We start from the raw sequence: 14,981 nt of genomic DNA, 5'->3' as shown, positions 1-14,981 counted from the left end.
TGCTATACTTTGCTTTATAATAGCTTTGCCCTTATTTGACGACCGAATGCTATGAAGAGTTGCCTTGCGGACCTGAGGACTTTGTTCAGTCGAGGTAATACTTTAACGCTCTGTTGACTAAGGAATTAACGATGTCTCAACCGGAGTAGTAGCATACTGAAAAAAAGTGGGCAGTGAGACGGCTGCATTCTTGTGAAATTCTGTTGGTATCTTTGGTATGAAATGTGGAATGGTGGATAGCACCACCTTGTCCCAGGCGAACCTTAGCCATGGGGGGTCTACCACCAGAGCTTGCAACTCGGAGATACTTCTGGAGGACGTAATCGCCAATAAGGCAGTCACCTCCAAGAAACACATTTTATGTGGGCTGTAGTCAGTGGTTTGAAAGGCGGTTTCATGAGACCTGTGAGGACTAGGCTCAATCTCCATTCGAGTGAAATTCTCTTGACTGGCGGAAAAGACCGGAACAGACCACTTTGCCTAGTAGATCTGGAAATGGCTGCAAGGGGAACTTTAATTGAGAAGAGGGCGAGCTACCCTTCAGCGAGCGCCAGAAAGTATGCGAGGACTTGCTGAGTTTGCACCGTTAACAGTTCCAAGTTGGGTTGTTGAGAACAACAAGCACAAAAACGCTTCCATTTTAGGCTATATGACCGGTTTGTTGAAGGGGCCATCGCTGCCGTGAGTATGCGTTCACACTCTTGCAGGATGTTCAACTGGCCGAATTCGGTGAAATCAGGAGCCAGGCAATTAGTTGGAGAGCTTGGTTGTTCTGCAAGATTGTGCCTCTGCCTTGAGACAGCAGATTGACCTGGGTTCTCAGTGGAATTGGGTTGTCTGCCAACAATTGGAGGAGATTGGAGAACCAAGTTTGCCCCAACCAGTTGGTGGCCACTAGAATTATCTTGCAGGGATACTTCTGGATCATTTGGGCGGCCTTCCTGATCATTGGTATGGGTGGGAACACACAGGCAAAGATGTTGGTCCAGGGAAAGGAAAACGCGTTCCCCTGTAGAGATCCCATGAGGAAGTCTGCTTGTGAATTTTGGGCACCACTTCTTGTTTGCCGTGATGAAGAGGTCCAAGGACGGATGGCCCCGATTTGCAAAGATTCTGCGGGTCTAACTGCTTTGAAGTTCCAATTCGTTGGATCGCACCCTGGCTCTGCTGAGGCTGACCGCTAATTGATTGTTTATTTCAGGCAAACTAAATGCTTGTAGCGAAACGTTGTTGCGGATGGCCCAGTGCCAGATCATTTGTGCCTCTTTCGACAGAGCGCATTACCTCATCCCTCCTTGCTTGCAGAGGTAATACATTGTGGTGGTATCTGTGAGAACCCTTACCACTGAGCTGAGAACTGTTGGGAGGAAAGATTTTAAGGCCCATCAGACTGGTCGCAGGTCTAGGAAATATTGATGTGTAGCGACAATTCAGCTGGCGTCCAAAGTCCTTTGATTTGACTGTGCCATGTGTGTGTTCCCTTTCCCACTATGGAGGAGTTGGTTACTAGCAAGGAATAGTGAGTTGGTTCTGGCAACGGGGCACCCACTGCTGTTGTTGTCGCGGTTCCACCAATGGAGTGGGCACAAGAGCGCAGGCATGATCCAGACTTTGTCTTCCCGTTAGGAAAGATTTCTCTTTATTGCACCTTTCCTTCCATATTTATGCGACCAACAAACGTTTTGCTTTTATTTTTGATACTGACCTGCTCTTTTTACAGTGCAGTGAAGCCTTAGGCTTTACTGCACTGGCTTTGGCTCAGTACTGTCAGTACTGGGAAACATTGTTTCCCTTAGTCTTTTTATGTCTTACTAGTTTTTGTTACTTTTGTATGACTTGTGATAACTTACCATTGTACAATACAGCTTACACTGCGGTACAATGGGGTACACTTTTTGTTTTTCCCTAAACTAAAGCTCAGTGGATTTTTGGTTACTCTAGGTGTGCTCAGAGGATAAGCTGGTGGCAGCAGTGACTTTTTCCCACTTTTTGGGACTTTTTGTTTTAGCCTTACCGGGTTTGGCTACTAACTGTGGCTATGTCCAAACATGGCCGTGTCTAATGGTTTTTCGCTTGTCCTTTTGCCATCTTGTTCTTTAGCCTTCATCCTGGGCTGAGAGGCCAGGAAAATCCTTATAAGGACTTCCAGTGCATGGGAAAGCAGAGGTTTTTGGCAGGCTACTGGAGGGTTGTGTGTGTTTGCTGACCGCGGCAGTTGAGTCCCTCTGCGTTGCCATGCTGCGGAGACCACTGTCCAAAATCGCTTACCTGACCGGAGTCCAGTCCTTAGAGGGGTCCGGGATCGAGTTTTGCTGCATTCTTCATTCGAGTCTCTTTGCAATAGTGAAAGTCACCACCAGATTTCAGCTAGAACCTACAACCCCTGCAAATCGAGGACACTGGCTTGGTGGTAAAAGCAACCTCGGACCCTCTTCCTTTGTCCAACCAAGTCTGGGGAAGAATCGGAGTACAGGGGGTAAGTTACAGTGATTCTTACCTACCCCAGATTGCCATTATAAATCAATGGGCATATAATAAACTTTATTCTAACACTATTGGCTTTGCCACTGCTTGCTTGCGCAAGACTTCTGAAAGTTGGGGCTACTTCTGTTAGCGAGTTTAACTTGTACTCTGACAATCAGAACCCTTCAGTGGACCCCAGAGACCGTACCTGCATTTCTTTCCTGCCTCAAAGATTCTCTGGAACTTTACTTGAACTATTGGGCAAAAGTTCAAACAATTTAGGGCTGGACATTTTTAGTTAGGGATCATTCTCTGTGGACCTCTAGTGCATAAACCTTACCTTTCCATTGCAGGAGTTTGTGAAGTATATTATACCCTCTGATAAGGGAATGTATATATGTATCTATTGTGTCTAGTGTTGTGAGATAACTACTTGCCAGTAGTCATTTTTCTATAGTGTGTTTTGGCCAATAAAGAATAACTATTTTTATACATCCTGTCAAAGTGTAATCTGTGATTTCCATTATGTCATCTCACTGTGGACCCTTTACAAGCTCACCACCTCTGAAGAACTTAGCCTAGACTGCCTGTCGCTGCTGCCTGAACAGGTTTGGCTACAGCTCCCCAGAGGTGCCCCTGTCACAATATAGGTTGGCCGTCTATACATCTGTCCACCAGGCCAGAGTACAGAAAATCAGTCCTAACACTTTCCATGAGCCTTGGATGTTTGACCACCTAGTTGCTGGGAACTGCTGCAAAGGTCACATGTGCAGCCGGCAATGGGGAATCAGCGGTATACAGGATGACATTGTTCCGAGCAGTGCAAAGTACTTGCGTACTGATATTTCTCTGTTTGGGATGAAGGAAGAGACCAACGCCTTCAAGGCCTGGATCCAGTCGGTGGACGGTCTGACTAGTTCCCGCGCCGTGGCACATTGTGCCCCCAGGCACACAATTGTTGGACAGCTTAGTACAGGATTTTTTGTAGTTTATTGCAAATCTGAGCTGTTGAAGAAGCACTTCTGTTTCTGTTAGTGAGCTCGCTGTTTTCTGGAATGTTGGGGCCCGGACCAACCAGTCGTCTAGATAAGGGTAGACATGGTGCCCCTGCCTTTGCAGGTGAGCCGCTACTGGAGCCAGGCATTTAGTGAAGGTCCGTGGAGGAGACTTTAGGCCAAATGGTTAGGACACGAAATTAGTAGTGGTTTGCACTGGTAGTGGCGCACCGAGGCGTGCCTGGAGTGCGCTCTTTGGGTTGGGAGGTCTGCCCTTCTCTTTTTTTTTTTAACCATTTTTATTTTTCAATAGAAGCATAATCAATTACAGCATATAATCATTATACTTTGTTAAACAGTGCATAAAACCAAATTTTAATTCAGGGTTAATGTCACCCGTTGCTGTGTAAATTGCCTCCAATTTTTAACTATAAATTATTATTCCTCCAACCTCCCCACTGCCCTTTTTTTTCAAATTTTTAAACAGTTTTATTTCCTTGCATAGGTGAAGAGATTTTACTTTTAACTAATGTACAAGAGTATAACTTTTTGACAATATGAGTCCGAGTCATAACTTCGTAGTCTGCTGCTATACAACAGAGATTTCCAGTTTTATCGATTCTTTCTTAACTTTCTTCCACAACCCCCACCCAGATCCTTTATCTCTGGGTTCCAGAGTCTTGACTTTTCTGCTGAGACATCCCCATATGAGACTCCCACTTCTTTAGTGTTCCTGACTGTCAGGAGGTATAAACGTTTTTAAGAATCTGAGGTTTGAAGAAATAGGCTTATCTTTGTTTGACAAAGTTCGTAAGGGGGACCAAGTAGACCAGATTCTCTGCAGTGTTCATTTCTTTCATACATAGGTTCTTGAGTGTAGCACTTCGATAGTTAGCCCGCCCCCCTTAACTTTTCGCCTGGTTAACTTTTTCAGTCGTGCTGATTCTCTCTCTCTCTTTCTCCGTTCTGGGTTGTTAGGTGATCGATATATTTCTGAGAGTCCGTGGTTTATAGAAATGAGCTTCCCTGTCTCCGACAAAGTCTCTAAAAGGGGACCATATGGACAGGTATCTCTGGTAAGTCTGTTCGTATGGCTGTTACCTTCTCCATTGCCATTACTCCCCATATTTTCACCCACCACCATGGCGTCGTTGGTCCCTCTAGCGTTTTCCACCTTTGTGCCAATGTCTTTCGTGCTGCTGATAATAAGTGTATTATTAGAGTGGATATATGCCCCGATGCCGCGTATATACCCTTTGCCTCAGCTCCCAGCAGGATCACTTTGGGTGAAAGTGGTAAGTCTCTGCCAGTAATGTCTTTGATGTGTCCCAGTATCTCCTTCCAATAGGTAATCGCCTTGGGGCATGCCCACCACATGTGGAACAGGTCCCCTCTCCCTCCACATTGTCTCCAGCAGTTTGGGGGATATTCTGAGTTTATTTTGTGTAATCTGTGGAGGGACATGTACCATGTGTAGCATAATTTATATGCAGCTTCTTTTATTGCTGTACATTCGGAGGATCTATGAGCTCTGGTCCCACTCTCTTTCTGTTATCGTCTCTCCTACATCTTTATCCCAATTCTCTTTGTATCTTAGGTTGTCCGTTGTTTGTGCTCCATCGAGCAGTCTGTAAATTCTAGATATCCCTCTCCCTGGTTTCCCCTCTTGCATTGTTAGTTCGAAGCCCGTTAGGGTCCTTGTTTCCGCTCTTTTCACTGACGGATGGGAGATCCAGTGTCGTACTTGCATGTATCTGAATCCTTCATTTTCCCCCAGATCGAATTTCTTTTTTGCATTCTAAGAAAGGGATTGGGTCACCGTTTTGGTACATGTCCTGCTATGTCATAGTTCTGCACCTTTCCATCCTACCCAGAAATAATTCTTCAAACCAGGGGTGAAATCAATGTTATGTGCTATTGGAGATAATGGGCCCAACCCTCGTTTGATCTTTTTCATTTGCATTGCTCTGTTCCAGTTACTCAGGCTGTTTTAGTAGCTCCTAATAGTTTTCCTTCTGTTCCGCAGGCCTTGGGGTTCAGTGCTAGGAGCGCTGTTATCGGGATCTGTGTGGATGCTTGTTCTATGGCTCTCCATCCTTTGGCGTCGGTTGGGTTGGCCCACTGTAGTATAGGGGCCAGGTGCGCTGCCATGATGTATCTGCCCAAGTCTGGAACCCTAGGCCTCCCAGGAGCTGGGGAGGGGTCAGTATGCGTCTCTGTATTCTGGGTCTCTTTTTCGCCCATATGAATCTAAATACCGCGTTTTGAAGTTCTTTGATTATCTGTGGCGGGATCTCCGCGGGTATTCAGCTGGTCACATATATTAGGCGGGGGAGAGGGTCATCTTTACCGCTGCTATTCTGGCGAACCACGATAGTTCCTGGTTATCCCACTTCAGCAGGTCCGCTTTTAGTTGTTTCCAAAGAGGGGGGTTATTTGATTTATATAAGTCCTCAAATTTCCTTGCTGGTGAATTCCCAGGTATTCTAGAGTGTTTTCCTCCCATCTCAGGGGGAATCTCTGCTTCATGCAGTGTATTGTATTTGCGTCCTCCGATATATTTAGTGCCTTTGATTTATTGTAGTTGATTGTGAATCCGGATATGGTGGCAAATTCTTCCAGTGTCTCAACGGCTCTTGGTAGTGTATTCTTAGTGTCTCCCATATAGAGCATCACATCGTCCGCGTATAATGCTATTTTCTGTGGGGTCTCCTTGATTTGCACTCCTTCTATATCGGGGTCTCCTCTGTAACGCGCTGCTAGTGGCTCCATAGCCATTGCAAATATTAGTGGGGATAGGGGGCAGCCCTGGCACGTACCCCTCCATATCTCCACTTGTTTTGAGTCTCGGGTGTTTATCCGAAATGATGTAGATGGGCGTTGAAAATTTGCCAGGATCATCCAGCTGAATTGTGTCCCGCATCCAAATTTCTCCAGGATCATCCGAAGGTATTCCCAGTCAAAGCTGTCGAAAGCGCGTGAAGCGTCTAGGGCCGCTATTGCAAATTTCTGATTTTTACATCTCCCCCATTCGATTACATTTATGGCTCTTCTAACGTTATCTTGGGTGTGACGTCCCCTAACAAAACCTGCTTGGTCTTCGTGGATGATCTCTGGGAGGATCTGCGACAGTCTATTCGCTAGTATCTTTGTGTATAGCTTTGCATCCGTGTTTAGGAGTGCTATCGGGCGATAACTCGAACATTCGGCGGGGTCCTTGTTTTGTTTTAGCACAAGGATTGTTGATGATCTTGCCATATCTGGGGAGATCGATCCAGTGTCTCTGATTGTGTTGAAGAGTCGGGTGAGGGGGCCCAGCAGTTGTGTTCGAAATGTTTTGTAGTACGCATTTCCGAAGCCGTCTGGGCCCGGGGTCTTGTTCCTTGCCAATGAAGAGATAGCATCATTGATTTCTTGGGCTGTGAATGGCCTCCCCAGGATTTCTGTGTCCTTGTCCGAGATGTGGGGTAGATGGGTAGCCATTAGATAGGCTTTTTGGTCTGTCGCATTTAGGTTTGTTCCTTGTAGCAGTTCTTCATGGTACCGGACCATTATCTCCAGTTTCTCTTCCTCTTTTGTGATCATATCCACTTTTTCATTTCTTAGGACAGCTATATAGTTACGGGATTTCTGTTTGTTTAATTTGCCCGCTAGGAATTTATTTGCTTTGCCTCCGTGGACGTAGTAGGATTGCTTAGTGTTAAGCATCGTCTGTGCTACCGCATCCGCAGTGTGACCTTCTAGTTGGGCATAAACCTTCTTCAATTCTCGCCAGGATTTCTGTGTTTGTCGGGACTTGTGGTTTGCCTCTGCATCTTTTAGGGCTAGTTCCATCCTCCGGGTTAGTATCGCCTGTTCCCTACAGTATACTGGTGCCTGGGCCATGAATTCTCCTCGGATTACAGCTTTTCCCGCATCCAGACTGTTTTCCAGTCAACCTCGCCGTTGTCATTCTCTTTAAAATAGTTGTTTATAGTTTCTTCCATGTGTGCTCTAAGCGCTAGGTCGCGCAGGATCAGGTCGTTGAATCTCCATGGCGGGCGTTGTTTGTTTTCCCTCCGTCTATTTCCAGACTAACTAGTACTGGGGCGTGGTCTGTAATGTATTGTGTTCCTATTTCCACCTTAGTCACTTGGGGGATTAGAGTTGCTGAAATCAGGATCATGTCTATTCTGGAATAACCTCTGTGTACTGCAGAATAGTGAGTGTATTCCCTCGTGTCCCCTTAGAAGAAGCGCCATGTTTCGATTACTTCTAGCACTTCTAGAAGAATTTTCCCAACGCCCGTCTGTTTCTCTGGTGGGCCGCTGTAGGGGGCAGTGTTTTGTCGAGGCTAGGGTCCATTATGCAGTTGAAGTCCCCTCCTATGATTGTTTGGCCTTCACACCAGCTCCCTATTTTCAGTAGGAGATCTGTGATGTATTGGTCTTGTTGTTTGTTAGGAACGTATATCGCCAGGATCGTGTATGTCTTCCCTTTGATAGTTCCTTTGATTCCCAGGTATCTCCCTTCAGTATCACTAATTATCTGTTGTTTTCGGAAGTTCAGTCCCTTAGCCAACAGTATTGCAACCCCTTTTGCTTTCGAGCCGCTGGAGGCAAAGTATTGTTGTAGGAATGCCTTGTTACGCATTCTTTTTTCATCCGTTTTCAAGAGGTGGGTTTCTTGCAGGATAGCTACCTTTGCAGGCAACTTCTCGAGCCTGTTGAGAATCGCTCGTCGTTTCCCGGGGGAGTTCAGCCCCTGTACATTTAATGAGACGATCAGTGTCTCTGCCATTTTTGCACAGGATATGTTTGTTGCTTCTGTCTCTTAGTGTGTCTTGTTTCGGGTTAGTTTGAGGTGGCCCACTTGTTGCGGTCAGCTGTTTCCTCAGTGTCTCTTCCAGACGCCTCTTTATTTAGCGTCTTCTTCAGGGTGTTCCGTTCATGATATTTGAAGGGGCCTGCCAGTTTCTTTTCTCTGTTAGATCTTCTCTTTTCGGATGACCATTCCCATTGGTTGCTTTGGCTGCTGGGTGCGCTATTTTGTGGGTTAGTTTCTGTTTGACTTTGTTCTTCCTCCATTTGTAGTAATGATAGGCCTTCCTCACATGTACTGATCCTTCTTCGTTTCCCTTTCCAGGGGAAGGCTAGACCAAAGGGAAATGTCCATCTGTATGCGATTTGTTTGGCTTGTAGTGCTTTTGTGATTGGCTGCATAAGCTTCCTCTCATGTAGGGTGACCAGCGCTAGGTCTTGGTACAGTTGGAATCGCCCTCCATTGATTGTTAGTTCTTTGTGGGTACGTGCGGCTCTCAAGATGTTCTCTTTCAGGCTATAAGAGGTCATGGCGATAAGGACATCTCCAGGTCTCACTCCTGGTTCATTCCTTTTGGGACCCACTCGGATTCTGTCAAATTCGAATCCTTCTTTGGGGGGGGGGGGGTCGTCGTTCAGGATACTGGTGAAGCAGTGTTGCATTGTGTCTCGTAGGTCTTTATCCTGGATCGTTTCTGGGAGGCCCTTGACCCGGATGTTGGATCTACGTGAGCGATTTTCCAAATCTTCGGTCTGGATCTCTAGATTATTTGTAGCTCTGGCAACTTGGTCTAGTAGGCCATTGTATTGCTTTGCTTCCTCCGCCATATGCCAGAGTCCATTTTCGAGTGTGTCCAATCTGCCTCCGAGTTCGTCTATTTCTTGTCGTACCTCTTTCAGAGATGTCTTCAACTCTTCTTTCATTGTTTCTAGTTGGGTTTGGAGCGTGTTTGTTAACCTGGATTCCATGCCCCTAAGGCAGTCAAGTAGTTCTTCCTTATTTATAGCCATGTCAGAATTGTTAGGCGACGTTGGGTCTCCCTGGTCTGGAGGTTCTTGGGGGGCACTTTGTTGTGTTGTGTTCCAGCAGCTTTCTAGCAGACTTTGGTTTTTCGCCGGTGTTTTGGTTCTTGTGTGGGGGGGGGGGGGGGGGGGTTTCCCTTTAATCCCAGGCATCAGGTTCCCTCCCTGTTGAGACTACGTGTGGGCCTCCTGACACTTGTTCTCGTGGGTCTCTGCTAGGGGTGTCTCCGTCCGATTAGGTTGCTCGTCACAAAGCTCCTATTTGTTGCGACCTGTCCAGACCCAAATGTTATTTGTAGTTCCGTGCTCGGGCTGGTCTCATGTGGTGGCTGATCGGGGCGTCTGGGGTACCCTGGGAGTGTGCAGAAGGAGGCTCTCTCCTGACAGTGATCGCCCTGATCTGGTATTTGAAGTGATCTGGTGGTCGCCTGCAGACTGTCTTTCAGGCCCAAAGCTGCTCTTGTAGCAGGCCTCAGTCCATGGGGGAGGAGATGGATATCCCCCCCGAGAGCCTTCGCAATCACTGTGGTGGGCTTGAGGGGTCCAGAGCGGGGCCCATTGAATTCAGGGTCCCCAGGGGCCAATCTGGCATCCTCCGAGGTGTCAGGAAGGGCAGTACAATGTTGGGTGACAAAAATAAGCAGGGGAGAGGGGGCATGGGGTGCCCGGGCGCGCTCCCGCGTCGGCCCGAGGTGGTGGCAGGACTCAGTTGGGGGTATCAGGACTCAGTCAGATGTTGCTGGTCAGCAGGGGGAGAGCGCAGGCCGTGCGCCCAAATGTCTCACTCCGTGTCACGGGGATGGGGTCTCACCTGTGGTGGAGTGCAGCTCCACAGGATGTTGTCCTCAGGGCCCCTGCCCGCCGGTGTTGCTGTTTTAGTGACGGTTGGCCCGACCAGAGTATGCCAGGCCACTCCTGGGGTCTCTCTTTACCCTCCGAGTGAGTCACCGGACCCCTTACCAGTTCGCTCGCACTCCAACTCCCAGTTCCATGTATGGGCACAGCAATCTTTCTCACTTCCTCTGGTGCTTGCCGTTTGCCTCTGGCACTCTGCTGGCCTGACAGTACCGAGTGCATGCACACCCCAGTGCAGTCTCTTCTTCAGCCCCTGTAGCCCCGCTAACGTGCACAGAAGCTAAATGATGCTCAGTCACTGCCTCCAGATCCCCGGCGCAGGCTCTTCTTCAGCCACCAGGGCCCAGCGAGGCGTGCAGCCGCAGACTGAAGCTGCTCAATTGCTGCCCTGGGTGCCTCCAGGAGAGCCCAGCTCTCCACGCTCTCCAGTCCGCGGCTCCTGTTCCCAGATCGGGCGCCCCCAAGGGAGTAGCCCGGTCCCCAAAGACTGACTTAGAGTCCGCAGCAGTTGGCGGGGGCTTTCTCCGTCCCGTATGCTGCACACCAGACCCGCTTCGCCGGTTTACCTCGCTCTCTGCCGGCGGGCAGCTGCCGTCCCCGACTGGCTAGGCAGCGCTCTTGGTGTCTCCTCTCCAACTGGTCCCTGGCTCTGCGGTCGTCAGGACGGGTCCAGCGCTGCAGGGCACAATGCCAATCTTGGGTAGCTGTCCCTTCTGCACTACACCCTGTCCCCACAGGGCCAGGATATATGTGCCCCCGTTTCTGCCTGGGCTCAAACCGTCCCTCCGCTCTTCCGTTCCTGTGTGGGCGACAGTTGTAGATGTCTCGCTGCTCACCGCTCTCAGTGGGGCCGCCCCTCCTCCACACCACGCCGCCGACCCGGCCTACAGTTGCAGTGCGATCCCAGGCGTTATGGCACAGTTTTGCACCAGATTTTCTTCTGTGGGGGCCCGATGCTATCAACCCCCAATATGTACCGCCCAAATGTACATTTAGGACAGGAGTCTGTTGAGTAAAAACAGGCGAATATGATCGGGTGCTAGAGAGCTTCACTGACCCACGGCCATCTTGATCGGGCTCTCTAGCGCCCCCGTCTGCCCTTCTCTTACTGAAGCTGCACGTTCTAAACATATGCTGTGATTGCTACAGCAAAGGTATACAAAATACTATGGATTTGTAGAGCGTTGTACAGTATTTGGAGACTACTGGACGATATTGTTAATCTCACGTGTCTTATTCTTCCTTTAGTTGGTTTACTTACTGGGACCATGACCTGGACATGAGTCTTGGCCATGCCCCTTGCCTGCCTCTACCGGATAAATTTGGCAGCACCAGCATAGAGGAGTGCCCAGAGTGCTGTTTTGGGACGAGCAGAGGCAAGAGTGCTTCTGGTATTTCCTTTGGTACTTATTTTCTATTTTTTGCCTTCATAGTTCTCTAAAGCTAAGGCGTTGCCCGAGCCTCTCACTGCGCCCCTTATCTTCTCCTCCTAAAGTAATAGTATGGCTCTGGCTTTAGCTCCCCTATAAGGCTGTTAACAAGGGATGAAGCAGGTATTAACGATGGCAGTGATACATTATTGGGGACCTCTGAGGAGGGTTTCTGCCAGCTCTCGGGCTTCGGCAATGATCCTTCTGTGGTCTTCTTAGCTTTGTATTTCTTGATTACCTCTGGTCTATCATTTTCGCTGCTTTCAGTCAGCGAACGCCACCGCATGGAAAACTTCCCTTTTGAAGTATTGTTCCTCTGTTGAAGTCCTGCGCCTAACAAAGTATCCATACAGTTTATACTTCTTTCCAGACTTCTCCTGATGCCTGCTAATCCCCGGGGCGATACAATGTTTATCCTCACCGGCCACCGAACAAACCATGCAGCATACCTTCCATCGCGTTCCACTCGTGACAATGTATCCGCGTAGTTCAGGCTTCCATGTGAACTTCTATGAAGTTCCTTGTTCTGCCACAAAAAGACAGCCTCTGTGCTTTCATTTGCTTCCTATCCTGCAAACGCTTCTACTGCTGCTTCCTTCGTGGATGCTGCAACTGCCACCACTGCTACTAAAACAACTGTTTGCTACTACACCAACACTGGGTTGTTTTATGGTTTGTTTTTATGGCCGTATTAGCTTCCTTCGTTCGTTCTACAATGACTAGAACGTTGCTGGCAGTTTCCCAGCACCTCCACTTTGGGCCTCCTCGTCACAGTACTTGCAGCAGTTGTAATTGCTGGTATTTCTTTAGGGCTTTGTATAGGATGTTGCTGTCTTTCTCATTTTACCTTACGAGTAACGGTGTGTTGCTGGTAAGTGATGATGCCCTTAGGTTCATCACAGTACACATTCATACTAGATTTTGTTATAAAATTAATAATATACAAAATCAATTCAATATCAATAAAATTCCAAATAAAATCCTAGCGTAATTACCACATCATACATTACCTAGATTTGATCACCTTTTTTCAGGGGAGGCTGCAGGTGGCAGAGGAGAGCCAACTACAAATGCTGCTGTGGCAAAAAAGCAGCTTCGCGATGTGACACAAAGTATCCACAGATCACACATTAAATATTAATCCTCCAAACTATTGCAATTGCAAGGACTTGTGAAAAGAATATTACCAAGTATCTGTACCAAGAATCAAATTTAACTCAATTTCAGATCACATTTTAGAAATCCAGGAAAAATAGTAAAAAAACGCGAATTAAAAAAAACAATAGTATATCGGACATACGCTCTTGTTGCTACCCAATTAGACCATGACGGTCAACCTCCCCAACATGTGCACACTTTGAATAAAATGTGTCTTAAAATGTCTAGAACTAGCTAATAATTCAAATCCATATTTGGCCAACATGACTGTAATGAAAACATAGGTGATGTTACCAATCTATTCACGTTGGAGCCATATCAACCTCAACCCAAACCTTTCACCACAAGTAGCCAAAAGGTTAAGACAATGATACCAACAAGCAATTTGATGTAATTCTTACCAGCAGCAAGAGGAGCCTCTGGCCCAACAACCACAATTCCAATAGTGTTGTCTTTGCAGAACTTGACAACAGCAGCATGATCATTGGCTTGGATAGCTGCAATAAATGGGAAAGTTCAGAAAGCAAAGAGTTAGAAAACAAGGGACAGGATTCTTGGGAAACATCAACTTATAGACGGTGATTCATCTACTTCTGTTTTCCTTGACAGAGCTGGGAAATACAACTGTGGATTGAAGACGAGCCAGTAAAAACAGAGCCATGTGAAACATTATCAAATGGTCTAGTATGAGGGCAGGTACTAAGGCTAGCAGGTAGATTCAATTATTAATGGCATTGCAGAGCAAAGCCTTTGTAAATACATCACATAAAATAACTTTTTAATTGAATTTAGCTGAGAAAACTCAACCTTTATCAAGTTTAAACATTTCATTCACATTTTACAAAGTTTCAGTTAATTTAACAATTTATAAAAAGGTTCCAAAGGTAGCAGATGAACAAACAGCCAAACGGAAGCATAACACCCAAAGCAAACAAATTAAACAACAAGTTTTAAATGTACAAATGCAATGGTAAAACAAGGTGAGTGAACAAATGAAAAACGGCCACCTACGCATAAAATAATTATTTCACAAGATTATTACAAAAATTAAAACATAAGACATAAAAAATACACTCATTAAACCTTGGTAATCATATAACACGCACATGTTAAACACACACACATTGGGTGTTCCATAGCTCCTTTGAAACTGAGAAAATAAGATTATTAAAAATTATTCACGTAAATCACATTGTTTGACATTTACAGAAATGTGTCTGAAATATATATCTCCTTTTGATCTCTGTGCATCATGACAATCCTACGTTATCACAGGGATAGCTTCCGCATTCAAGTTTAAGGCGTTCATAAAGTGTGGGTAGCAATACGAATGCTAATGATTTTGGTGGACAGAATGGTTGGCCATCTATTTTCAGGAGCCATCCAACCAAAATACATAAGATGTTTCCAGAAAAATGTTACTCTTTGATGTATCTGAGTCAGGAATGACATGCAGCAGGAACCAGGCTGACTCAGGTAAGTGTAAAAGGAAATGGGCTTTATTCTTCTTGGTTACATAGCATAGTCAATGAAAGGTAGGAGAGTAAGTAATAAGCCTCTGCCCTGGTTCCCAGTCTATCTCCAAGTCCCAACCGACCTCTGTGGAACCCCCATGCCTCCAACACTCTCAGCTCCACTTTAACATTCTGTGAGGCCCCTCCATACACAAGCACTAACTACAAATCATACCAGGATACCACACATCCCCCTCCTTAAACAAACTACAAGAAACAGAATACCCTCACCATCATGTTAGGATCACAATCAAAACAAACCAAAACACATTCTACCCCGGCCTGCCACACCGAGGTCTCAGTGCTGCCAACACCGAGCGCATAACTTGCCACATGGACAATAAAAAGGAAACTACCAACATAAACCCTCCTAACTTACCACCTTTTGTCAGAACTGCCACTTCTGGCCTCAAGTCTGCCACACCTGAGCACAAACCACGTCTCAAAGAGACCAACATACCTTCCAGAATAGTGTAGCCCCACAAGCGTACACAATGGCCTAACAAAACCCTAACATGCCAACAACAAACAAAACCAAAGTATCCAAAAACAACCACGCCTCAACACCTTATCCCTTCTCCCCTAAAGCAAACATAGAAAAGGATGAAAAATATAGCAAGAAGACTAACTAGACAAAGACCACATAAACCACAAAACGCAATCATAGAAAGGAAGAAAAATGGTGCGTAAACCCAGACACAGTAAAAACCATCCAAAATAACAGTAACACAACTGTTACAAAGA

The 14,981-nt window shown here is 46.5% G+C and overlaps 1 protein-coding gene across 3 annotated transcripts in view; it reads right to left on the bottom strand.

Moving 5' to 3' along the window:
• Positions 1-14,981, bottom strand: part of GART (phosphoribosylglycinamide formyltransferase, phosphoribosylglycinamide synthetase, phosphoribosylaminoimidazole synthetase) — a 1,418,226-nt gene that overhangs the window by 1,108,744 nt on the left and 294,501 nt on the right. For all 3 annotated transcript variants that reach the window (XM_069636266.1, XM_069636265.1, XM_069636267.1), the window contains exon 3: positions 13,125-13,220. In XM_069636266.1, the coding sequence (XP_069492367.1) occupies positions 13,125-13,220 (96 nt within the window). The remainder of the gene's footprint in view (positions 1-13,124; positions 13,221-14,981) is intronic.

This window comes from Ambystoma mexicanum, chromosome 7p, assembly GCF_040938575.1.
Source record: "Ambystoma mexicanum isolate Mex_15411 chromosome 7p, UKY_AmexF1_1, whole genome shotgun sequence".
Lineage (NCBI taxonomy): Eukaryota > Metazoa > Chordata > Amphibia > Caudata > Ambystomatidae > Ambystoma > Ambystoma mexicanum.
The sequence above is the reverse complement of the archived record's forward strand: the minus strand, read 5'-3'. Positions and strand labels throughout refer to the sequence as shown.